The sequence below is a fragment of the Gorilla gorilla genome, chromosome 10, assembly GCF_029281585.2.
Source record: "Gorilla gorilla gorilla isolate KB3781 chromosome 10, NHGRI_mGorGor1-v2.1_pri, whole genome shotgun sequence".
In the NCBI taxonomy this organism is placed as follows: Eukaryota; Metazoa; Chordata; class Mammalia; order Primates; family Hominidae; genus Gorilla; species Gorilla gorilla.
Window position 1 is genome coordinate 23,678,984 of NC_073234.2, and position 24,782 is coordinate 23,703,765.

Consider the following 24,782-nt stretch of genomic DNA (forward strand, 5'->3'; position numbering starts at 1 on the left):
ACCGCGCCGGGCTAATTTTTGTATTTTTAGTAGAGACAGGGGTTTCACCACGTTGGCCAGGCTGGTCTCCAATTCCTGACTTCAAGTGATCCCCCCGCCTGGGCCTCCCAAAGCTTTGGGATTACGGGCGTGAGCCACTGAGCCTGGCCTCCTATTATCTTATGTGCTATAAAGTAGAGAGTAGGCCGGGCCGTGTTTCCTGCCTGTAATCCCAGCACTTTGGAGGCATAAAACGGGAGAATAGTTTAAACCCAGGAATTAAAGACCAGCCTCGGCAGCATACTGAGACCCTGCCTCTATTTAAAAAGAAGAAGAAGATAAAGAAAGAAAGGAAAGAAAGTAGGGTAGTTTGATAAAAGTTTAAAAAGCCAGAGTATGGGCCGGGCGCGGTGGCTCACGCCTGTAATCCCAGCACTTTGGGAGGCCGAGGAAGGCGGATCACGAGGTCAGGAGTTCGAGACCAGCCTGGCCAACTTGGTGACACCCCATCTCTACTAAAAATACAAAAATTAGCTGGGCGTGGTGGCGCGCGCCTGTAATCCCAGCTGCTCGGGAGGCTGAGGCAGAAGAATCGCTTGAACCCGGGAGGCGTAGGTTGCAGTGGGCGCAGATCGCGCCATTGCACTCCAGCCTGGGCAATAAGAGTGGAACAACACCTCAAAAAAAAAAAAAAAAAAGCCAGAGTATGAAATATATGAGAATTTGCAGCAGAATAATATGACTTCAGGATGTGACAGCTGTAAAGGGTAAGCAGGCCAAGTATCAAGGTCCCTTCTTCGCTGAGCAAGATTGCAGAGAACAAGGGCCATGCACAAGTTTACGAAGCTGAAACAAGGAACAGGACCCAGATCTTCTGATGTTTATTTCACCGTTACATGCTCATTTATCATGTATCCTCTCATTCAAGGAGCATTTACTGAATTCCAGGATGATATAAGGGTAACATATAAACTTCACCCCAATCTTCACCTCAGTGCTCATGATCCTTTATAAATTATCTCGAGGGAAAGAGAAGCCCATCAAAGACAGTCCTGAGAAAGCTGGGGCTGTTCATCTGTATACGGAGTTTAACAGAATGAAACGCCGGAGTTGGGGTGTCAGCTGGAATTGACGGTATACGGTGCGCACTAGGGAATCTCCCGACGGGGAGCAGTGAGTTGTCATCCCGGGTAGACGGCGAGCTCCCGGAGCCACGCGGCCGCAGGTGGGCGAGGGCGGCGAGATACCTCGCCGGCGTGAGAGCGGCCGTGGCTCTCCAGGCGGAGCGCACACCGGGTAGCGAGGCTCGCGGCTCGGCGTCGCCCGCGGCTCGGCGTCTCCCGCGGCTCGGCGTCTCCCGGCTCCTCCTTAACCCGCGCCGGGAGGCGGTGGCGGCAGCGGCCGGCGGGCGGGGGAGGGGGAGGGGCGCGGAGCGCGGCGCGGAGGCCGGGGAGGAGCCGGGGCCTGCAGCGGAGCCGAGCCGAGCCCGAGCCCGCGCCGAGCCCTGACACTGTTCGTCCGCCTTCTGGCTCCCCGGGAGCCCGGACTGGTCGGAGCCCGAGCGGTGGCAGCGCGGGGAGCCCCACGCGCCGAAGGGAGCGGACCGGACAGGACGGCCCTAGAGGAGGTGCTGCCGCCACAGTAGCAGGGACCGGAGTCTCGAGCCGCGGCCTCCCGGACCGTGCTGCCCAGGCCAGCTCAGGGAGAGCCGGGAGTACGAAAGCCCCACCCTCTGGGGCACCCCGGGAGCGGAGGCGGGAGCGGGGACGCGAGCAACCTCTCCCCGTGTTGGAGAGAAAAGACCCTTACCACTCGGGTGAGGGAAAGAAGAGACCCCTGGAGGGGACGCCTCTCTCCTGCCTAGAGGCGAGGAAGACCCCTGTACTGGCCGGGGAGGAGACCCCCAGAAGTGGAAAGAAGGGAGCTTTCCGTAGGGAAGCAGAGTGAGACCACCCTAGCGCGCCCCCGCCCCTCCAAACACACACTCTCAACAGTTCAGGACTTTGGAGGCAAAGAGAGACGGGGCTGTGCCTATGGAGTAGGCACCCTCGGCCCACCAGTATTCACAGGAGACAGGAGTCCTTACGTTCAGAAGCCACTCCAGGGAAAGAAGAGGAATCGGCTTTCAGCCTTCTGGAGAGGGGAAGACCTCCCCCTCAACTTCCTCGTGCCTAGACAGTGGAACGGGGTAGAGCCCCTCCGCTCCTATCTCCAGCAGACAGAAAGAGCCCTCCACCTCAGAAAGATCCAGTTTGGGGGGGAGGGGAACTCCCCCAAGGGGGAGGAGACAACTCCTGGTTGGGAGAGGCTCCTCCCCTCCTCCCCAGGGTAACAAGCAGGGTGTGGGGGGTGTGCCACCTTCCCCAAGTAGGACCTCCTTCTCCTCCCCCGCCCCCTCCTCCGCCCTTGACTCCTCATCCTCAGGGGACCCAGTTCCCCTCACCAACTTGGGAGGCTCAGCCACGTCCAGGAAGAGCCACTGAGGATGAGAGCCGTCACCTGCCTCTGAAGAGGGGAATCCCTCCAACCCCAAACTCCACTACCAGGTGGTTCCCTCCCTTTGCCGGAGGAGCCTTGGAGACAGGTTAGTGCTTTCTTTCACCTTCTCTCTGTCATTGTCTGGCACTAGTGGGTGTAGGGGGCTGAGCTGGTGGATCGTGGGTTTCACTACCGGGGAAGATAGAGTGATGACTCAGAAAATCCAATGGGAAATGTGATGCAAGGGAGCTCCTGGATTTGAACCCACATCTTGCTGCAGAAGCTCTGAGAAATGGGTTTCTTAGTGTTTGGGGACTAAAGGGATGGGATTCATTTTAGGTCCCTTAGGGAAGTGGATGTTTTCATGCTGAGGAAAAGGTTATCAGAAAACAGGTGCATTTTGAGAACATGCATACTGTGTAGCAGTGATTTACACAACCCAACCAGTGGTAAGACTCCCATACCACCCTTCACCCTTGGGCCTTTTCACCTGGAGAGTGGGCTGTCATGAAAATCACGGTGGCATCTGGGGTCCTGGCCTTGCCCAGGGCATGCCGAGGTCAGCTTAGTGTTCACCAGAGGTGTTCCCTCCAGCTTACTGCAATTATAGCTCCCTTGACAAGAAAAGCAATCTGTTCCTGCTCATCCTATCTCAGATACCAAGAGGCCTTCTCTCCTGACATTTCCATTCCTAGCTGGATGTATGCCTCTGCCCATAAAATCCAAAGGGAAAATGGGAATCCCACATGTTCTGAGGCGAGAAGAAAGTGTGCAGGGGAATGCCAACTCCCGGGTTGAAGTGCTTCTTTGATGCTGGCCCTGAACCACTGCCCCAGTCCCCTTCTCGACTCCTGTTTTTTGCTCACAATTCTTCAGGAAAAATTAGATCCTGGATACGAAGGGAGGAGGGCTGCTGCTCCGCTTCTGTCCAGACTACCAGCTAAACAAGTTGACCACTGGAGAGATTTCACTTCTGAGGAGTATATAAAGTTTCCTTCCAGAAAAGTACCTAATAGTCTCATCCTCTCCCTTCCTGTTTCTTATTCAGTTCTGAGTCCCTCGAACCTTGTGTTAAAGTTTTCCTTCATAAGCTAGGGAATTATCAAAGTCCAGAATCTTCAGAAAAGGCAGGAAAAGGGTACCAGGAAATCCTCCCCTGAAGCCTAGGCTGTTTTTAGGAGAGGTCACTAGCTGGTTGTCTGCTTTCCTGCCTCGCCATTAGCAGATACCTTATCTTCTGTCTCACAGCAAGGACAAGTTGTAAAGGAGGCTTCATCTGACTTGGCCTTTCATATTTCCTCCTCTCTCTGGGGCATGGGTGAGGTCTACCTAAGTTCCTGAGTACAGTCACTTGTCCTGGAAGCTACTGGTGGTATATGAGATAGGGCACAGGTTTGTGTGGCTGTGCTATAGGACAACATGCATATACTTCTTAATTCATGTGAATGTGGCTCTCTCTGTTTCAAGTGGGTATGTGTGTGGAGACAGGTACTTATGTGCTTTTCAGACTATACTCCAGTTACCTAGAATTGTATGTTTCTGGTGGGCCTCTAGAAGCAGGTGCCTCTGTGCAAGGACATGGATAGGTGGTGGTAAGGATGGCCACCTGTGGGGAAAGGCTTGGCCTCCCCCCAGTCAATGGGAGCCCTCGTGACGGTCTACAGGACAGTCCTTTAAGCAGCAGGGCAGCCCAGTCTCAGGCTGGGATCATTTCTTCTAGGACTAATAAGAGAGCTTCATTGCTGATACCTCTGGTCTCAGAAGGATGAGGATCCTTGACTCCTAACTCCAGAACTCCTTCCCCTACCTTTTACAAAAGAGGCCTCGCTGGTTAACAGCAGCCTGTTTCTTATAAAGTACTTCACCAGATGCTGGCCTGCACCTGCCTGAATGGCTCAGGGTGAACTATATCACAACATCTCCAAGTACACCACCGCCACGCAGTTTAACTGGCCCTGCTTGGACTGAGTTCCCTAACCCTGCTTGCTTCTCTGGAATCAGTTAGAAGCAGGTGGCTGCTGAGTGGGATTAACTGTGGTTTAGAGAGTGTGCTTTCCCAGACCATGTCTTATGACTACACCTAGTTCCCCCGGGAAGATAAGAGATGATAGTTCCTCATTCCTTCATCCTTAGAGTCTTCCTGATCCTAGCATTAGCCAGTACTGGGTGATATTATCTCCAAAGGAAAAGTTTGAGATTCTGACATCCTGAAAACCATTGCAGACGCAGTGCAGGCTTTGTAATGCAAACCACTGCAGGCTCGCTGCTTCCACTCCTATCTCTATAGTCTGTCAGTTTGCTAATTTTTAATTTCTAGTATTCTCTTTTTTCCCCATTTAAAAACAACAGCTACACTTATTTAGCACTTACTAAGTACTCTAAAAATATTAACTCAAGGTAATCCTTACAACAATCAAAATAGTGGAGCTGGGATTGAAACTCAGCCTAACTCCTCATGTGCTACACCTAGCCACTGCCCTCTTTGTTCTAGCATTCTGTATGGGGCAGGAAGTCATCACACCTTATTACCTGACATTGGCATTAGAACAATTAGTGGCCTTTCAGATAAAATGGGAAGAAAACTGAGCCTCTTATTGTGGATCTTACATGTTTCATCCAGGATCGGTCTTTCACTCCCAGAATGTCTATGTGTCTGTTTTTCTCTGCCTTTCTCTCAGTTCTGTAGTCTTCATTAGACATCGTGTGGATGTGATGGAGCCTGCCCTTTGGCTGCCTTTCCCAGCTTCTATGGGTATTTCCTTTCAGTCTTCCAGCACACAGAGAAGAATGTGGCCTGACTCAGGTTCTGCCCAAGCCCCGTGGCACAGGGCCCACCTGGAGAGAGAGGTCTGGGTAACTAGGTTGGTTGGACTGAGAAATGGAAGTACCTCTTGTTTGCCTTTCTAATAATAGCCCTGAACATTAGCCTTGTGCCATTATTTTGGGGAGCGTGGAATGTGTGGCAGCCACCAGCTCATTAAGTTTCATTCACTCCCTCCAGGGATGATGCTTTGGCAGGGTTTATGGGTTCATCTCTTTTATGGAAGGGGAAAACTGAGGCATCAAGACTTCACTGGGGGCCAGGCATGGTGGTTCACACCTGTAATCCCAGCACTTTGGGGGACGGAGATGGATGGGTAGATCACCTGAGGTCAGGAGTTCAAGACCAGCCAGGCCAACATGGTGAAACCCCACCTCTACTAAAAATACAAAAATTAGCCAGGCGTGGTGGTGTGTGCCTATAATCCCAGCTACTCGGGAGGCTGAGAAAGGAAAATCGCTTGAACCTAGGAGATGGAGGTTGCAGTGAGCCAAGATCGCGCCACTGTACTCTATCCTGGGCCACAGAGCAAGGCTTCGTCTCCAAAAAAAACAAAACAAAACAAAACAAAAACAAAAAAACACTTCATCAGAGAGGCACGGATGGTTAGGGACAGTCCAGGAGGATTTGGAATAGAACCAAGGAACCTCAGTCTCTGAGGCTCTACATGCTGGGCTGCCCTTCACAAATGGGGAAGTGAAGAGGGTGAGGAAGTGGGATGGGTCAAAGGAGAACGGTGCTGAAAGATCAAAAGAATCAGATGCTACAAGCTGCTTGTAGCTGGTGAGATTTGAATATATTTTGAGTGCTGGGGGCTGTATCTGGAGGGCTGACTGGAAGGGGGCTGGAGAAAGGTTAAATTTAACCTCAGTGTCCTAACCTGGTGCTGGGGTAAGGGTAGGGAAGGGCGTAGAACAACTTGCAAAAGGCTGAGAGTGCTTCCCTTTCAGGAACTCACTGTGATTGGCATGTGCCAAATGGGTTCTTCTGTAAGCCCTCTAAACACTTTAAATCCACTCTCATGCCCCTGTCCAATGTTGGGAAAGTTGTTTCAAATGAACATCAACTGAAGGCCTCTGTGTTCTTAAGATGAAATTTCCTAGGGATCTTTAGAAGGAGATAAATAGGGAATAGGGCAGAAGTACTTTAGGGACCTCCCCATCTGGGGAGGACCCAGGAGGACCCTGGTCATTGGAAATCTGCTCATTGGCATGCCACTCTTCAGCTCGGATGACCCAGCTACAGGACTGTGATCCTGCTACAAGTATACAAGTATATATGTGATCTGCTATAGCCCGGGGACTGGGGTGTTTTGACTTAGTAGTATTGGAAGGTGTGAGGTTCCTGGAATGATTAAGTGTTCCTATTAGTTTCCAAGTTTCCATGGTTAGGGCAAGGTGGCAGTGGGATGAAGAGGATAGTGGGAGAGAAGCTAAGGATAAAGGGGAAACCCTTCATGATGCTATTTATAAACATGCCAGCCCCCCTCCCTCCGCCCCTTTTCTCCTGTCAAACAATTCTTGGGTTAGAGTTGGGTCTCTTGCTGCCCCGGCCCCTGAGGCATTAAGGTGTTTCCTTCAGCCTTGTGGAGTGAGTGTGTTGCTGGTTAGGAGCACCGGGCTGGGTACTTGTGCACACATGCAGATTGCCATCTGCGTGGGTGGGACCTTGGGGAGAGGGGAGTAAGTGAGAATGCTGACCCCTAGGAGAAAGGCTTAAGGGTCAAAGGCAGAAGAATCACTACCTAGGATAGAAGAGGGAGCTGAGACCCTGAAGGATGTGTTGGGGTCAGGAGAGAGGGGGACATGGTCCTATCTGCTGTTGAGCTTTGGCCTGCAAAGTGTGTGGATCTGTTGTATTTTATGGACACGCTTGTGCATATATCTGGCTGTGGATTTAGAGATCACTTGCATCATACGTTTCTGTTCAGGATTTTGAACTTTGAGTCAATCTAGTCCTGGCTCCTCAGGAGAAGTGCCCTGGTGGGACTGAGGAAGACAATGTTAGCTGGCATCTGGCGGGACTGAGGAAGACAATGTTAGCTGGCATCTGGCGGCTGTGCAGGCACAAACCTGCTAGGCAGCAAGTGCTTAGGGGGTTGCTGGCATCAGCTCTAGGGGAGTGCCAAATGGCTACCTAGGGGTTCCTGCCAGCCTTTCTAGACCCTGCAATACAGATATCACCCATCGTTCTTCACCTTCCCTCGCAAGATGTCACTAGCTATACCTCTCTGCTGGCAAGAGTGCCCAGGCAGTGTGGGTGGCAGCAGGGCGTGCAAACATCAGGCGTAGGCGGTCTGGCAGCTCCAGGAGTTTGCATGGAGGTGCAGTGAGCGTGCCTGCCTGGCTGGGAAGGAAGGAGGGAGGAGGAGGGTGGAGAAGGGGAGCCAGCTCCGAGCTCCAGAGTGGCTATTTTTAGCCAGGCTATCTGATTGTTACCGGTAGGCACACAGCTGGGTGTCTCCCTGGCTCGGTGAAGCCCAGCAGGCTGAGAGGTGGGAGGTCCTTGTGGATGACTTCTTCCTGGTGTTGGTGTCTGTGGGCGGGAGCGTGCAAGGGGTAGCTTAAAAAGTGTGAGGGCAGCTGTGTACTCAGGATGTGTTGCTTCTGTGTGTGACTTTGTCCTCTGGTGGTAATGTATGCTGTATATGTAATCGTGATCTCTGTGTATGTGCTTCACTGTTTATGTGTCTGTCTGCTGGTTGTCATGTATAATTTATGCCTGGGATATATCTAATATGCCTCAGGTGCACGTGTGTGGGATAAAAAGGGCAAGTGCTCGTAATGCATCTAGTAGGAAACATCTTTAAAAGTGTTGGTGTGTGCTTCATCCGTGTATGTTTGTATTTAGGTAGACTTTTGCTTTATATGTACGTTCGTGCCGTCTATCTGTGGATGTTGTATGAAAATATAATAGGTGTCACATGATTGCAGAATGGACTTTTAATTTTACCTGCTATCTAAGTGGGGTTTTTCTTTTTCCAACTCATTCCTACATAGTTTAAAAATACTATGTTGTAGGGCTTATAAGTAAGGTGAATTGAGGAAATAGCTCAATTTGGTGTGAAGTTTGGTCTCTTTTAGTCCTACATGGAGAGGCCTCTTGGCCCTGCTCCACAATAAGATGTAGGGTAACTAGCAGTCCATCATCTGGTAGATAGATCTGCTTGGGGATTCTGGGAACACCTGGTGGAAGGCCATGCCATGGGTGTCTTGTGGGAATGAGAGTAGGAAGAAACTCTACTTCCCTCAAACAAAAGGATTTGAGTATTACTTGCCCCCAGTATTTTCGTCTCCTCTTTGTCTTCTCTGCAGAACCCAGAAGTACCATGGCTTCTGACCTAGAGAGTAGCCTCACCTCCATAGACTGGCTCCCCCAGCTGACCCTCCGAGCTACCATTGAGAAGCTTGGAAGTGCCTCCCAGGCTGGGCCTCCCGGGAGCAGCCGCAAGTGTTCACCAGGGTCACCCACAGATCCTAATGCCACCCTGAGCAAAGACGAGGCAGCAGTGCACCAGGACGGCAAGCCACGATACAGCTATGCCACTCTCATCACCTATGCCATCAACTCCTCTCCAGCCAAGAAGATGACCCTCAGCGAGATTTACCGCTGGATCTGTGATAACTTCCCCTATTACAAGAATGCTGGCATTGGTTGGAAGGTGGGAATGCTTCTATAATCTTGGCTTAGGTTTAGCCTTCAACAGCCTTTTTAGAGAAAAAGGTTTTGTTTCTTCTTGTAACCTGTTCAGTTTACTCTGGTTTGTCTCAGAGATGTGAAAACTTAAAGTCTCATATGTTCTGCCCTCTACTTTTTTTTCAGAGTTGAACAACTTTTATAAGGTATATTAGGGAAACTCCAAGCCATTAAGTATAGTGATGGGGATGGCAGGACGCTGTTGCTCATCACACCCTCTTATCTTCTTTTTTTTTTTTTTTTTTTTTTTTGAGACAGAGTCTCATACTGTCGCCTGGGCTGGGGTGCAATGGCATGATCTCGGCTCACTGCAACTTCCACCTCCCAGGTTCAAGCGATTTTCCTGTCTCAGCTTCCTGAATAGTTGGGATTACAGGTGCCCGCCACCGTGCCCGGCTGATTTTTTGTACTTTTAGTAGAGATAGGGTTTCGCTATGTTGGCCAGACTGGTCTCGAACTCCAGATCTCATGATCCACCTGCCTCAGCCTCCCAGAGTGCTGAGATTACAGGCATGAGCCACTGCACCCGGCCCACATCCTCTTGTCTTCTGATCCCTCAAAGAGGATATTCATTCATTTCACAAATGTTTATTGCCATTCTACGATGTTCCAGTCACTGTGCAAGGCATGGCATCACTCCTTCCTACCTAGAGGTAGGAGTCTAATCTAGAGCATCAGATTTCCATAGCTCCATTGCACAGTCATCATCTTTTGAAAAGCTGCATTCCAAGAAAAATCATAATATAATTAGGTTCTTTACGAACAGCTGGCTACCAAGCAAGTAATGAGAAGTTAAGTTGTTTGGCTGGAGATGAAGAAAGAAGGGGCTCCTCTCCTAAGCAAAGCAAGAAGGCTGATATGCTCAATTTTTTGGAGCAGTAGCTCATTTGTCAATTGTTGAGTAGGAATAGGAACTTTATATGTAGTTCTCTCACTCTATAAATCCCCAGTTGACATACAGTGTAGTGAGTTGGAGACTATTGAAAGCACTCAGCTTTCTTTTCTTTTCTTTTTTTTTTTTTGCGGGGGTGGGGGACAGGGTCTCACTGTCCCCAGACTGGAGTTTAGTGGCGTGATATCAGCTCACCATAACCTCTGCCTCCCGGGTTCAGGCAATTCTCCTGCCTCAGCCTCCCGAGTAGCTGGGATTACAGGTGCGTGCCACTGCTGCCTGGCTAATTTTTGTATTTTTAGTAGAGATGGGGTTTCACCATGTTGGCCAGGCTGGTCTTGAACTCCTGACCTCAAATGATCCACCCGCCTCGGACTCCCAAAGTGCTGGGATTACGGGTGTGAGCCACTGCACCCGGCCTCTTTTTTTTTTTTTTTTTTTGAGATGGAGTCTTGCTCTGTCACCCAGGCTAGAGTGCAGTGGCGCAATCTTGGCTCACTGCAACCTCCGCCTCCCAGGTTCAAGTGATTCTCTTGCCTCAGCCTCCCGAGTAGCTGGGATTACAGGCGCCTGCCACTGCAACCAGCTAATTTTTTTTGTATTTTTAATAGAGACAGGGTTTCACCATGTTGGCTGGGCTGGTCTTGAACTCCTGACCTCAAATGATCCACCTCCTGCCTCGGCCTCCCAAACTGCAGGGATTACAGGTGTGAGCCACCATACCCAGCCTCTTTTTTTTTTTTTTTTTTTTTTAAGACAGGGTCTTGCTCTGTCACCCAGGCTGGATTGTAGTGGTACAATCACAGGTTACTGCAGCTTGAACCTGGGCTCAAGCAATCCTTCCACCTAAGCCTCCTGAGTAGCTGGGACTACAGGCATGCACCACCATGCACAGGAACTTTTTTTTATTTTGTAGAAATGAGGTCTCACTGTGTTGCCCAAGCTGGCCTCAGGCTCCTAGTCTCAAGTGATCCTCCCATCTCGGCCTCCCAAGATGCTGGAATTACAGGCATGAGCCATTGTGCCTGGCCCATTGAGCTTTCCCTTTGTAAATATGTCCCTGCTAGCTACCATAATCCCCAATCCCACCCAACACACACATTTTTTTTTTTTTGAGACAGAGTTTCGCTCTTGTTCACTAGGCTGGAGTGCAGTGGCATGATCTGGGCTCACTGCCACCTCTGCCTCCTGGGTTCAAGCGATTCTCCTGTCTTAGCCTCCTGAATAGCTGGGATTGCAGACATGTGCCACCACGCCTGGCTAATTTTTGTATTTTTAGTAGAGACGGGGTTTCACCATGTCGGCTAGGCTGGTCTCGAACTCCTGACCTCAGGTGATCAGCCCACCTCAGCCTCCCAAAGTGTTGGAATTATAGGCGTGAGCCACCACACCCGACCCCAACACACTTATACAATATTTCTTTCCTCCAAATGTGAACATTCTATGGGCTATTGAGAAAATGAAGGTGATCTGTGTTTTTATTTCACTCAATTTATATAAAAAGTTTTAAAACATTGTTCTTTTGCTATCAGTAGGGTAGATTGAGGAACTGGGCAGATGTGATTGTGAGGCATTTATATACTTGTTACTCGGCTGGAAAGATTGAAAACCTATATAATCAGTTTTTTCAGAAGCATTAGTAATCAAATTTATAGCCATTCCCTCCCATCAGTTTAATCTCTGCATTTTTCTTATCTCATTGCTATTGCTATTTGACGCATAATTCCCTCCATCGGTGTAGTTAAGAGGTACTGAGCTTACCCTGATACTTCAACTGCATGGTGTATTATGTTTTTTTGTGTGTCCCTCTGTGTTCTATTGGAACATGTTCTGCTCTGCATAATGCTCAGGCCTAACTTGCTTCTCTGCATCTCCAGAATTCAATACGGCACAACCTTTCTCTCAACAAGTGTTTCCGGAAGGTGCCCAGACCTCGGGATGACCCTGGGAAGGTAAGATACTACTGTAAGCATTGAAAGGAGGAGTAGGAAGGAGAGTGAAGTAGTTGACAGTCCAGAGTCCTGTGGCTGTTTTAATTACCCAGAAGAGGAAATCATGCTAATTAGAGAAGCATCTTTATTTTTTTCTCAGAGGAAGCTTGGTTGTCAAGCTTATGGGCCCCCAGTAGAATGGGTGACTAAGAAAGACTGTGAGGCCAGGCGTGGTGGCTCGTGCCTGCAATCCCAACACTTTAGGTGGCCGAGGCGGGCGGATCAACTGAGGTCAGGAGTTCAAGATCAGCCTAGTCAACATGGTGAAACCCCGTCTGTACTAAAAATACAAAAAATTAGCCAGGCGTGGTGGTACATGCCTGTAATCCCAGCTACTCAGGAGGCTGAGGCAGGAGAATTGCTTGAACCTGGGAGGCAGAGGTTGCAGTGAGCTGAGATTGTGCCATTGCACTCCAGCCCGGGCAACAAGAGTGAAACTCCATCTCAAAAAAAAAAAAAAAAAAAAAAAAAAAAAAGACTGTGAAATCTTTTTTTTAAAAAAATAGAAATACTTAGGGTAAAGTTGACTTTCATGCTCCGCCTTTTTTGTGTGGCACTCTTTTTTCCTAGATGTAAAAGGTAGACTTAATAACCTTTGTACAAACATCTCTATACAAAAGTCCCTGGTGTTTCCCCCGTAAAAGAGAAGGGATGGATCATTCTCTCCATTTGACAGATGTGGATGCTAAAGTCCAAGCAAGTTTTGCCTCAGGTCAGAAGGGAAGGGAGAGGCTGTGTCTGGACATTTCCAGCTCTTTGAGCTAGATGCCATTGTTCTGCCCCTCCAAAACAATCGAGGCCTGTGTTTGGACCACAGGATTACCTCTGGCATACTCAGTGAGTTTCTAGGACAAATTTGCTCTTCATTAATACCCAGAACCCTGGGAGGTTCTGAATGTAACAATTTTGTTTTCTGTGGGAATGGGATCTCCTTCCAGGGTTCCTATTGGACAATTGACACCTGCCCTGACATTTCCCGAAAGAGAAGACACCCTCCAGATGATGATGTAAGTTCCCAGCTCATGAGGAGATGCCATATCTGAGCCAGCTGCTCCTTCCACCTCCTCTTATGGACGTTCAGTCCTTTCAGAGGCAAAGGTGGAAGGAATACCAGCAGAGGGGAAACCATGGGTCTTGGGAGGATGTTGCGCCTCTGCTTATAGATTTCTTTTTTTTCACAACCCTCAGCTGTCCCAAGACTCACCAGAACAGGAGGCAAGCAAGAGCCCACGGGGAGGCGTTGCAGGGAGTGGAGAAGCCTCACTGCCTCCTGAGGGGAATCCGCAGATGTCACTTCAGAGCCCCACATCTATAGCCAGCTACAGCCAGGTAGGAAGCAGATATGGCAGGGGTCATGGGATGGGTGGTGAATAGATTCAGATGTCTCCCTGTTTATTCAGAATTATGTATTGAGTATCTGTGATATATGAGGCAGATAAATTGAGAAAGAAGGGGAAGGCAAAAGAGGGAAATATATAGAGAGAGAAATAGAAAGGCATAGCAGAACTTTGAGAAACATCAGGAAAAAAAAGCTGGGCACAGTGGCTCATGCCTGTAATGTCAGCACTTTGGGAGGTCGAGGCAGGCGGATCATGTGAGTCCAGGAGCTTGAGACCCGCCTATCCAACATGCCAAAACCCCATCTCTACAAAAATACAAAATTAGCTGGGCGTGGTGGCATGTGCCTATAGTTCCTGCTACTTGGGAGGCTGAGGCATGAGAATCACTTGAACCGGGGAGGTGGAGGTTGCTGTAAGCTGAGATCACGCCACCACACTGCAGCCTGGGCGACAGAGCGAGACCCTGCCTCAGAAACAAACAAACAAACAAAAAAGAAGAAATGGAGACTGATGAGAGCAAGAGGGTAGATTCAAGATAAGAACTAATGAGGAAAGAAGGAGAAAATGATGCTGGGTCATTGAAGAGCTAGGCGAGGATGAAGAGGACAGACAGGAGAGCCTGGTGACCATTGAAGGGTTTTATTGGTCCCTCAGCTGGGACACTGATCAGGAATTTCTTACCTGTTTTTGCAGGGCACAGGATCTGTGGATGGTGGAGCAGTGGCAGCAGGGGCTTCAGGCCGAGAAAGTGCTGAGGGTCCCCCTCCCCTCTATAACACCAACCATGACTTTAAATTCTCCTACTCAGAGATCAACTTTCAGGATCTAAGCTGGTCCTTCCGCAACCTCTATAAGTCCATGCTGGAGAAGTCCTCTTCCTCCTCTCAGCACGGTGAGTCTGGAGTTGGGATGGGTGCAGGGAGACTTTTTTATCTTGTTGAACAAGTGGGGTGACATTTTCTTTTTTCCCTTAGTTTTTTATTTTTATTTTTTGTGAGACAGGGTCTCACTCTTTTGTCCAAGCTGGAGTGCAGTGGCACGATCTGAGCTCACTGCAACCTCCGCCTCACGGGTTCAAGCAATTCTGTCATCTCAACTTCTCGAGTAGCTGGGAGTACAGGCACGTGCTACCACGCTTGGCTAATTTTTGTATTTTTTTTTTTTTTTTTGAGACGGAGTCTCGCTCTTGTCGCCCAGGCTGGAGTGCAGTGGCGCAATCTCGGCTCACTGCAACCTCCGCCTCCCGGGTTCAAGCAGTTCTCCTTCCTCAGCCTCCCGAGTAGCTCGGACTACAGGCGCATGCCACACCCAGCTAATTTTTGTACTTTTAGTACAGACAGGGTTTCACCATGTTGGCCAGGCTGGTCTCGAACTCCTGACCTCAGGTGATCCGCCTGCCTCGGCCTCCCAAAGTGTTGGAATTACAGGCATGAGCCACTGTGCCTGGCTTAAATTTTGTATTTTTAGTAAAGACAGGGTTTCACCACGTTGGCTGGGCTGGTCTCGAACTCCTAGCCTCAAGTGATCCACCCGCCTTGGCCTTCCAAAGTGCTGGGATTACAGGCGTGAGCCACCGTGCCTGGCCATATTTCTTTCTTTATTTTTTGAGGCACAGTTTCGCTCTTTGTTGCTCAGGCTAGAGAGCAGTGTCGTGATCTTGGCTCACTGCAACCTTCGCCTCCCAGGTTCAAGCAATTCTTCGGTCTCAGCCTCCCAGTTAGCTGGGATTACAGGCTCCCGCCACCATGCCTGGCTAATTTTTATATTTCTTAGTAGAGACGGAGTTTCACCACGTTGGCCAGGCTGGTCTTGAACTCCTGACCTCAGGTGATCCACTTACCTCAGCCTCCCAAAGTGCTGGGATTACAGGTGTGAGCCACTGTGCCTGACCCATATTTCTTATTTTTAATACAAAGAGAGGTATCACTACTCAGAGGAAATATTTCATGAACTAAAACTGTTTGGAGTCAAGTGAGCTCATCTGTCCTTGTGCAAATACAGCTGTTTCAGGAGGCCAGCTAGGCTAATAGCTTCAGAAAGTGAATTGGAGGATTGCCCCTTCCAGGACTAAGGGTGGTGATTTTAGGGCTGCAAGTGAGTCATTTGGAGGACGACCACGAGGGGGCAGCAGCAGTACCCTCTCCCGAAGAATCCCTGGGTTTCATTGTGAGAACAGTTTCTTTTTAGTGTATTTATATTTATGTTACTTTTATTGTGAAAAATTGCAAACAGATGCAAAAGTGTGGAGAAAAATATAATAAACCCCTGTGTTCCATCCCCCAACTTTATCAGTATTTTATTAGGCTTGTTTTGTTTACCACTGAGCCTTCTAAAAATTGGAGTAATTTAATGGAATTCACATATACCATGTCATTCCACTCATAAATACAACTTCGATATACACCTCTAAATGATGACTTTCTTCTAGTTATCTACCATGACATTATCATTCCTAACATAATTGATAATACATCCTTAATATCAGCTAGTATCTTGTCCGTGCACATTTTCCTAATTATCATATGAGAATGACTTAAAGTTTTTACTGGGAGGCCCCTTGAGAGAACATCTGGTTTGGCCCTCTGCAATATCTGTGTGTTCGTTTTTTAAATAACTTAGAGACAGTGGTGAAGTTGATTTCAGGTGAGGCATTAGACCTTCTCATTCTGTGCAGTAGCCCTATGTTGGCAGCAGGGGCTGAATGGAATGATAAAAACTGGTTAGGAGTCACTTTTTGGAAAACTTATATTCATTTTCATGAATTTCTTCTTGTATATCACAGGGGATCAATTCCTAGAGTTGTGTCCAAGACTGTAGCATTTGCTCAAGAAATGAATCCGACTCAGGTGGTTGGTTGATTGGAGGCGGGAACATGAGAAACTGTCAGAAGTAAAGTAAAAAATGAGATTGGGTGAGGACAGCCTAGAGTTCACTCAAGTTTTATTGTGACTGAAAGCCCCTAGTCGCAGACTTTTGTTCTTCCCGGCCTGTCTGCTTGAGAAATAACTCCATCCTGTCTCTGCTCCTTACCCAAGCTACATTTGTTTATAGAGGGTACAGGAATGACTTGGCAGTAGCAGAGTGTAGAGAAAATAAGGGGCCGGTCGCGGTGTCTCATGCCTGTAATCCCAGCACTTTGGAAGACCAAGGTGGGCGGATCACCTGAAGTCAGGAGCTCGAGACCAGCCTCAACATGGAGAAACCCCGTCTCTACTAAAAATACAAAATTAGCCAGGCGTGGTGGTACACACCTGTAGTCTCAGCTACTCGGGAGGCTGAGGCAGGAGAATTGCTTGAACCTGGGAGGTGGAGGTTGCGGTGAGCCGAGATCGCACCATTGCACTCCAGCCTGGGCAACAAGAGCGAAACTCCGTCTCAAAAAACAAAAAAAAGAAGGAAGAGGAGATAGACAACTGATGACTTTGTTTTGTTTCTGATTTACTTTTTTTTTTTTCCCTAAACACTAGATGACCGGGGATGGTTTCCTTTTTAAAGTTCACCTGCTGGGAAACTGTGATTTCAGGCCTTCAGCCAAATCCCTAAAAAGTAGCATTAAATGCTACACACTGACCTTTTTAGTAAGATTTCAGTGGTCTCCACACTGTCAGGGCCCTCCTCTAACCTAAGTGCCTTCCTGTCTCTTGTACCTGCCAGGAGGGCCACAGGGATCTTTGCTGCCCTAGAATGTTCTTACCCTTTTAACTCCACAGTTTTAGTCTGAGGCTTCCCATCTCAACCCAGGGAAAATCCCATTTTGTGAAAAATGCATTGCTTAAGTCACTTGCCTGCTTCCTCCCCACCTGCAGGCTTTTCTTCTCTCCTGGGGGACATCCCACCCTCGAACAACTACTACATGTATCAGCAGCAGCAGCCACCGCCACCTCAACAGCAGCAGCAGCAGCCACCACAGCCACCTCCCCAGCAGTCCCAGCCACAGCAGCAGCAGGCACCTGCCCAGGGCCCCTCAGCTGTAGGGGGTGCTCCTCCACTGCACACCCCAAGCCCAGATGGTTGTACCCCACCAGGGGGAAAGCAAGCTGGGGCGGAAGGCTATGGGCCTCCCCCTGTAATGGCCATGCATCCACCCCCGCTGCAGCATGGAGGCTATCACCCTCATCAGCACCATCCCCACTCCCACCCTGCCCAGCAGCCACCACCTCCACAGCCACAGGCACAAGGCCAGGCTCCCATCAACAACACTGGCTTTGGTGAGTAAGGAGGGTGTACAGTGATCTAGAGGAGGGTGGGGTGATGTCCTTGTCCTAACACCGGCATGGAGGTGCAGTTAGTTAGGAAGTTAATGATGGGTCTTTTAGGCTTCGCTCCTTCATGTGAGCTAATCTGAACAAAGTTACTACTTAGAGCTCTGTCTTATAGAATTCTTGGATCAATTGAGATTGTTTTACATATTCTCCTGACTATGAGCCTGGCCGTACTTAAAGCGTAGCTAGCTTTTCCAGTCCTAAACTCCCAGGGAGGGAGAGTCCAAAACTTGGAAATGCAACTGCTAATCTGTATAGATGCAAGAATCTTGCATGTAGTCAGCCTGGTATCAGTTGACTGCTGTCTTACACTTCACTCTATCTTATTATCCACTTTCCCCTCCTCTTTACAGCCTTTCCTTCTGACTGGTGCTCTAATATTGACTCTTTAAAGGAAAGCTTCAAGATGGTGAATCGGCTCAATTGGTCCAGCATTGAGCAGTCACAGTTCTCAGGTTAGTGATCAAAGGATGAAGGAAGAGAGGGATACACTGTAAGGGAAAACCCAGTAGAAACTGGAACCGGAAGGGGGTGGTTAAATGAAGTTGCAGAATTGAGGATTTCATTGTTTTTCTTTCTTTTTACACAAGATGGATCATATTTGCATTATTTTCAAATTAACTCAAATTAATCTTGTCTTAACTGAAAATGTGGCAGTGAATAATCCTAGTCCATTCTGTCTTTGGGAGGGAGACGGCCCTCAGGAATTTAGAGGCCGTGGACCACGATTTTGTAGTTTTGTCACCACTCACTGACAGTGTGACCTTGGCTGAATCACTCAGTCACATTGAAAGTTTATCTTACTCATCAGTAAGATGGCAATTATAAGGATTTGGTAAGGGATCAAATAGAATGAGAGTTTGAAAATGCAGAGCTCTGAAAGATGTAAATTGTTATTGTTAGTGCCTGTTATCAGTGGGGGTGATTGATGGTGTGTTTGGAACAGTGAGATAGGGCGGGGTCTGATAGGGGCTTCCTACCTCTGCAAGGTTTGCATTGCTTGCTTCCCTCTTTGTAGAACTGATGGAGAGTCTACGACAGGCAGAGCAGAAGAACTGGACCCTCGACCAGCATCACATTGCCAATCTGTGTGACTCCCTCAACCACTTCCTTACTCAGACTGGTCACGTGCCCCCTCAAGGGGGTACCCACCGCCCACCAGCCCCTGCCCGTATTGCTGACTCCTGTGCCCTCACCAGTGGCAAACAGGAGTCAGCCATGAGCCAAGGTACTGCACCAAGCCAGTTGCCGTGGAGGTGGAGACTATGTTGAAAAGGAAGCATAGGAGAAAGGCAAAAGAGAACTGAGAGAAAGGATTTTATGGGGCAGTGACCCAAATTGAGCAGTGGAACTAGTTTATCAGTTGACTGAATATCCGTTGAATCAGTGAAGTCCTAAACTGAAAAATGCAAAAGAAATAGACTGTATGATTCCTTTTTAGACCTCAGTTTGGGAGATCAGAATTGCTTAAGAAAAGGGAGGAGATTTGTTAGAGAAAGGCTGTATTTTAAATTTGCGTCTCAGTAATCCCTACCGCCTGGGTGATACCAGATGAAATGGTGGTTCTGTGCTTATGTGATGTTCAAACTAGTGAAATGAGAGAGATGTCATGATTATGTTCCTGTTTCTTGCTTTTTGTTTTTGAGATGGGGTCTCGCTCTGTCGCCCAGGCTCTGGAGTGCAGTGGTGTGATCACGGCTCACTGCAACCTTGACCCCCTGGAGCTCAGGTGATCCTCCCACTTTAGCCTCCCGAGTAGCTGGGACTACAGGTGTGTACCACCATGCCCAGCTAATTTTTTTTTTGTATTTTGTGTATAGCTGGGGTTTCACCATGTCGCCCAGGCTATCTTCAAACTCTTGGACTCAAGTGATCTACCCACCTCGGCTGCCCAAAGTGTTGGGATTACAGGCATGAGCCACCATACCTGGCCCTGTGTTTCTATCTTTTTCATCCTTTTATCTTTCCTATTTCACAATTGTACTATCCATTTCTTTTTACCCTCAGTGGTGAGGACTGACAGCTTCTGCAGAAAGCCTTCATGCCTGCAGGAGCTACAGAACAGGGCAGGGAAGAGAGAAGGAGGATGGGAGCAAGGGTATATTTTTTTCTTCCCTGCTTTGTTGAGTACAGTGACCCCCTCCCCCCCACTCAAGTAACTCTTGTCTTGCTTTGGCAGTGAACTCTTATGGGCACCCACAAGCTCCCCACCTCTACCCTGGCCCATCACCAATGTACCCAATCCCCACCCAGGACTCAGCAGGATACAATCGCCCAGGTAAGAGCTAGGAAGCTTGTTTCAAAACCGTTGTACTCTGATGAGTTGCTTTGCTTTCCTTTGACTCTGTGCTGGCATTCTGTGCATTTTTGCCTGCATCTCACTGGAGGGAATGAGCCTTTATAATTCCCAAGGCTGGAGGATGGGCTACCTGCTAAGAAGGTATATGTCAGGGGAGACTAACGAAGACAGATGTCCCTTCCCTTTCCCTTCCCTTTCCCTTCCCTTCCCTTCCCTTCCCCTCCCTTCCCCTTCCCTTCCCCTTCCCCTTCCCTTCCCCTTCCCCTTCCCCTTCCCTTCTCTTCCCTTCCCTTCCCTTCCCTTCCCTTTCCTTCCCTTCCCTTCCCTTTCCCTTCCCTTCCCTTCCCTTCCCTTCCCTTCCCTTCCCCTTCCCTTCCCCTTCCCCTTCCCTTTCTCTTCCCTTCCCTTCCCTTCCCTTCCCTTCCCTTCCCTTTCCTTCCCTTCCCTTCCCTTTCCCTTCCCTTCCCTTCCCTTTCCCTTCCCTTCCCTTCCCCTTCCCTTCCCCTTCCCCTTCCCTTCCCCTTCCTTTCCCCTTCCCTTCCCCTCCCTTCCCCTTTTCTTTTCTTTTCTACAGAGTCTCGCTCTGTTGCCCAGGCTGGAGTACAGTGGTGCGATCTCAGCTCACTACAACCTCCACCTCCTGGGTTGAAATGATTCTCCTGCTTGAGCCTCTCAACTAGCTGGGACTACAGACCCACACCACCATGCCTGGCTAATTTTTGTATTTTTAGTAGAGACGGGGTTTTGCCATGTTGGCTAGGCTTGTCTTGAACTCCTGACCACAAGTGATCCACCTGCCTCTGCCTCCCAAAGTGCTGGGATTACAGGCGTGATCCACTGGCCCCGGCTAGATGTACTTTAAAATTAGCAACTGCAATAGTAAAAGGAAGTGAAAGCATACATATAAGCAAAAGATAGCTATGTGCAACATTTTTGTGTGGCTTTGGAATCTAGATGGAAGATGTGCTCAGGCAAATAAAATGAATTTGTTATCCACACATACTTGCTTTGTACCCATGTCTGCTTTCCTGTCACCTGATCTCTAGAATCAGGGGTCTGGGATTGAAGTATCTCTGATAGTGGGGGTGGGGCAGGGAGACACTAAATTGCCATAGACAGAACAAAATGAACAGATCCTTCACATTTAGACACATAGAAAAATCACTGTTATTCTGCCTAACCACACGTGTTTTCAATTTTGGGGGTGACATCTGACTCTCTCTATTCTTTGTCCATATAATATAAATACAGATTTCTATACTGCTATTTCATGTGATATTATCTTCTGTTTGTTTGTTTGAGTCAGAGTCTTGTTCTGTTGCCCAGGCTGGAGTGCAGTAGGCAATGGTGTGATCCTGGCTCACTGCAACCTCCGCCTCCCAGGTTCAAGTGGTTCTCGAGCCTCAGCCTCCCGAGCAGCTGGGATCACAGGTGCCCGCCACTGTGCCTGGCTAATTTTTATTTTTTAGTAGAGACAGGGTTTCACCATATTGGCCAATCTGGTCTAGAACTCCTGACCTCAAGTGATCCACCCATCTCGGCCTCTCAAAGTGCTGGGATTATAGGCATGAGCCACCATGCCCAGCCATATGATATTATCTTCTGTATGTTATTTTATCATTATCATATGTTTTCAGAAGTATAATTTTTTTTTTTTTTTTGAGACGGAGTCTCGCTCTATCGCCCAGGCTGGAGTGCAATGGCACGGTCTTAGCTCACTGCAAGATCCCCGGGTTCACGCCATTCTCCTGCTTCAGCCTCCCGAGTAGCTGGGACTACAGGCACATGCCACCACACCCAGCTAATTTTTTGTGTTTTTAGTAGAGATGGGGTTTCTCCATGTTGGCCAGGCTGCTGTCGAACTCCCGACCTCGTGATCCGCCTGCCTTGGCCTCCCAAAGTGCTGGGATAACAGGTGTGAGCAACTGTGCCTGGCGTCAGAAGTATAATTGTTAACGGCAGCATAATATTTAATTGCTCTGGAATGTAATTTACTCTAGTTTATTTCCTGAGACCTCATTGAAATGGTGACCTGCAACCAAAATTAACTCCAGCTGATAAGGGCGATAGCCTCACAAGGCCTTCTTCGTGGTGTTATCTGGGGCTGAGCACAGTCCTTGTAAATTGAGGGAACAGCTTCCCATCCACTCTCCTTTTACTCTCTTTCTTTCTTTCTAACAGCACACCATATGGTCCCTCGGCCACCAGTGCCACCTCCTGGTGCCAATGAGGAGATCCCTGATGACTTCGACTGGGACTTGATCACTTAGTGCATCACAGAGTGTGGACATCAGCCCAGGGCCGCGTGGTGAAGTCTGGCAGTGGGGAAAGAGCAACCCCAGCCCGTCCCTTCCCCCCGTCTGTATATAGACATATATCCTCTTTTTGTTCTTTCTCTGTCAGAGAAGCCACTGCAAGATGCTGCCGAAGATAACCCTCTCTTTCCTGCCTCATTCTTCTCTCTTCCTTCCTGTTTTTTCCTAGTTCTTTTATTATTATTCTTATATTATTATTATTATTGGTTATATACTGTCCATAGTCTCCTGTCCCTACATCATGGATCATGTCCACCTTTTGCTAATTTAAAATCATCAGGCTGGAAGATGAAGCCATGATAGCTACAGAGAAAGGTTTTAGACTCCAGTTTACCTTTCTCTTGGAGAAACTCAATGCTAATCCCACCTTTTGGCCCTAAATTGTTCTTTGTTCCCGTCAGTTTCAGGCCAGGACTGGAGAGGCCACATTACCAAGTAGAAAGGGTCTGAAACATTACTTGGCAGCCAAGAATTTGGAGGTTTTAAAATGGTGCTAATTCTGTCCTCTGAGGTCTTCCTTGTCCCTTTATACCTTCAATCCTTACTTCTGCCAGTCTGCATTTCCTATCAAGGGTGAAAGTGATGATGGTGGTGCAGGAGGGTGACAATAAAATCCTAGTGGAATTGGAGACCATCAGAAGGGATGGAATATAAGTCAGTGTGAAACTGAGTGTACACTGCCATGTTACATCAGTGTCCATTGGCTTGTTTTGAGCCTGTTCTCTAAGAAGATAGGACTGGTTTTAGCCCAAACTCTGCTTCTATGGTAGGGCATGAGGATAACTATTCAGCATGGTTTTAGCTTCTTGGAGATGATTCCAACTTAACTATTTTGGCTTTTTAAACATAATTTTCTCTGAAAATTAATTGTGGCTCTTATTTGCATTTACAAATGATCTTCCCATCCCTTTTTCCCATTCAGCAAATATTAGTTTGTCCTCCTTTAATTGTTTGCCCAAATCTTCCACCCATCTTTTTTCTTCCCCCATTTTCTGGGATTCTCAAGAAAGAAAAAGTAACCCATTACACTCTGAGTTTCGTCGTGTCCTGAGACATGATGGGAATCTCATTCCCACCTCTCATAGCAGAACCAAACCTTTAGTGTTGGTGGTAGGAGGATGGGGAGAGGAAAAGGGAGCTGGCAAAGAAATGGATAGGGAATATTTTAGTTCTTTAAATATATAGGCAGATGCTTCTCTTGGAATCCAGATCATCTGGCTGAAGCTTTTGCAAGTAGGCTTTGAGGGGTGAAGGAGATTGGTGGAGGAGAGTAAATAATCTAGAGGCAAGAGTTCAGTGAGGGCCAAGGGGGACCCCCAGAAAAAGGTATAGAGCTAACTCATCTCTTTTACAAGGGGTAGCCATGACTTACTGTTGCAAAGTACTCAGTGTATATTTAATGTTGATTGTTGAATTTTAGTTACAAGAGGGAAGAACAATTTTACTTCTGTCCTTATTTCACTTGCTGAAAAGCTGTGGGACGAAATGTATGGAATAGACAAGGCCACTTTGTGATTTCTGCTTTTCATGCATATTATTTTATTTACCCATAATTTCCAAGAGATTTGGCTTTCTGCTCTCCTGCTTTTTTCTTTCATCCACCCCTTTCCTTTTTTTGGAAGGGGGTTATATATGAGAGTTTATTGAAGAAGTCCAGTGAGGCTGAAGTAAAGGGGCAAGATAGGGCAGTTAACTAAAGAGCACTTTATTTCTTTGAAGCCTTTCTAAGAAAGAAATGGGGGTGCGAGTGGCTTGAATCTCCCATGATGTTGGAGGGGCACTTAGTGGGGTTGAAGTATGACATAATATTTCCCATTGGGGAAAGGAGAATTTCTCTTAGAGGGTGGCAAAATGCCTTTGCCCAGTGTCCCTATTTTAAGCATCTTTTCCTTCCTTATTCCTTCCAGTCAGGGTGTGTCCTATACAAAACTTCCCATCAGTTCTCCTCAATATTCCCCATTTGTAAATGATCACTTCTCTTTTCTAAACCCTTTTCCTGTTCAGATCCATACAGGATTTGCAAGGGTAGGATCATACATGCAAATGCCCCTTGTTCATCTGTGTCTTCTGCAAACTAGTCTCATGAAGAATTCTGGCATGCAGCCAGGGTAGCTGAAGTTTGGGTCTGGGACTGGAGATTGGCCATTAGGCCTCCTGAGATTCCAGCTCCCTTCCACCAAGCCCAGTCTTGCTACATGGCACAGGGCAAACCTGACTCCCTTTGGGCCTCAGTTTCCCCTCCCCTTCATGAAATGAAAAGAATACTACTTTTTCTTGTTGGTCTAGCATTGCTGGACACAAAGTGTAGTCATTATTGTTGTATTGGGTGATGTGTGCAAAACTGCAGAAGCTCACTGCCTATAAGAGGAAATAAGAGAGAAAGTGGAGGAGAGGGACAAAAGGAGTAATTATTTGGTATAGATCCACCCATCCCAACCTTTCTTTCCTCAGTCCCTGCTCCTCATGTTTCTGGTTTGGTGAGTCCTTTGTGCCACCACCCATAATGCTTTGCATTGCTGCATCCTGGGAAGGGGGTATATGGTCTCACAAGTTGTTGTCATTGTTTTTTTGCATGCTTTCTTAATAAAAAAAAAAAAAAGAATGTTTACAGTTTTGTCTTACTGGTAGTGGTCTCAAGTTTCTTTTGGCCAGAGAAGGAAAAGAGAAATGTGAAAGAATTTAGTTTCAGTTCGTCTTTATTCCTCTTCC

General features: G+C 48.0%; 1 protein-coding gene across 2 annotated transcripts; it reads left to right on the forward strand.

The window, feature by feature from the left end:
• Positions 1-1,395: 1,395 nt before the first annotated feature.
• Positions 1,396-24,688, forward strand: FOXJ2 (forkhead box J2). 2 transcript variants are annotated; one of them, XR_010129297.1, is made up of 11 exons: positions 1,396-2,563; positions 8,593-8,939; positions 11,744-11,818; positions 12,796-12,864; positions 13,046-13,186; positions 13,891-14,089; positions 17,004-17,405; positions 17,813-17,914; positions 18,478-19,557; positions 19,639-19,737; positions 21,940-21,966. XR_010129297.1 is itself a non-coding variant. In XM_031001063.3 (11 exons), exons 2-11 carry the CDS (start codon positions 8,607-8,609, stop codon positions 22,026-22,028), a joined length of 1,719 nt encoding a protein of 572 aa, XP_030856923.1. In that variant the 5' UTR covers positions 1,397-2,563; positions 8,593-8,606; the 3' UTR covers positions 22,029-24,688. The 2 variants fall into 2 exon arrangements, 1 of the variants encoding a protein (XP_030856923.1); XM_031001063.3 differs by having other exon boundaries at positions 1,397-2,563; positions 18,478-18,687; positions 21,940-24,688.
• The last annotated feature ends 94 nt before the right edge of the window (positions 24,689-24,782 follow it).

What these genes read in the sequence shown, in the direction of transcription:
- FOXJ2 (XM_031001063.3), top strand. Translation starts at nt 8,607, where the DNA reads ATGGCTTCTGACCTAGAGAGTAGCCTCACCTCCATAGACTGGCTCCCC. An exon ending in GACACCCTCCAGATGATGAT is followed by an intron (nt 12,865 to 13,045) that starts GTAAGTTCCCAG and finishes CACAACCCTCAG; the next exon opens with CTGTCCCAAGACTCACCAGA. An exon ending in CATCAACAACACTGGCTTTG is followed by an intron (nt 17,406 to 17,812) that starts GTGAGTAAGGAG and finishes TCCTCTTTACAG; the next exon opens with CCTTTCCTTCTGACTGGTGC.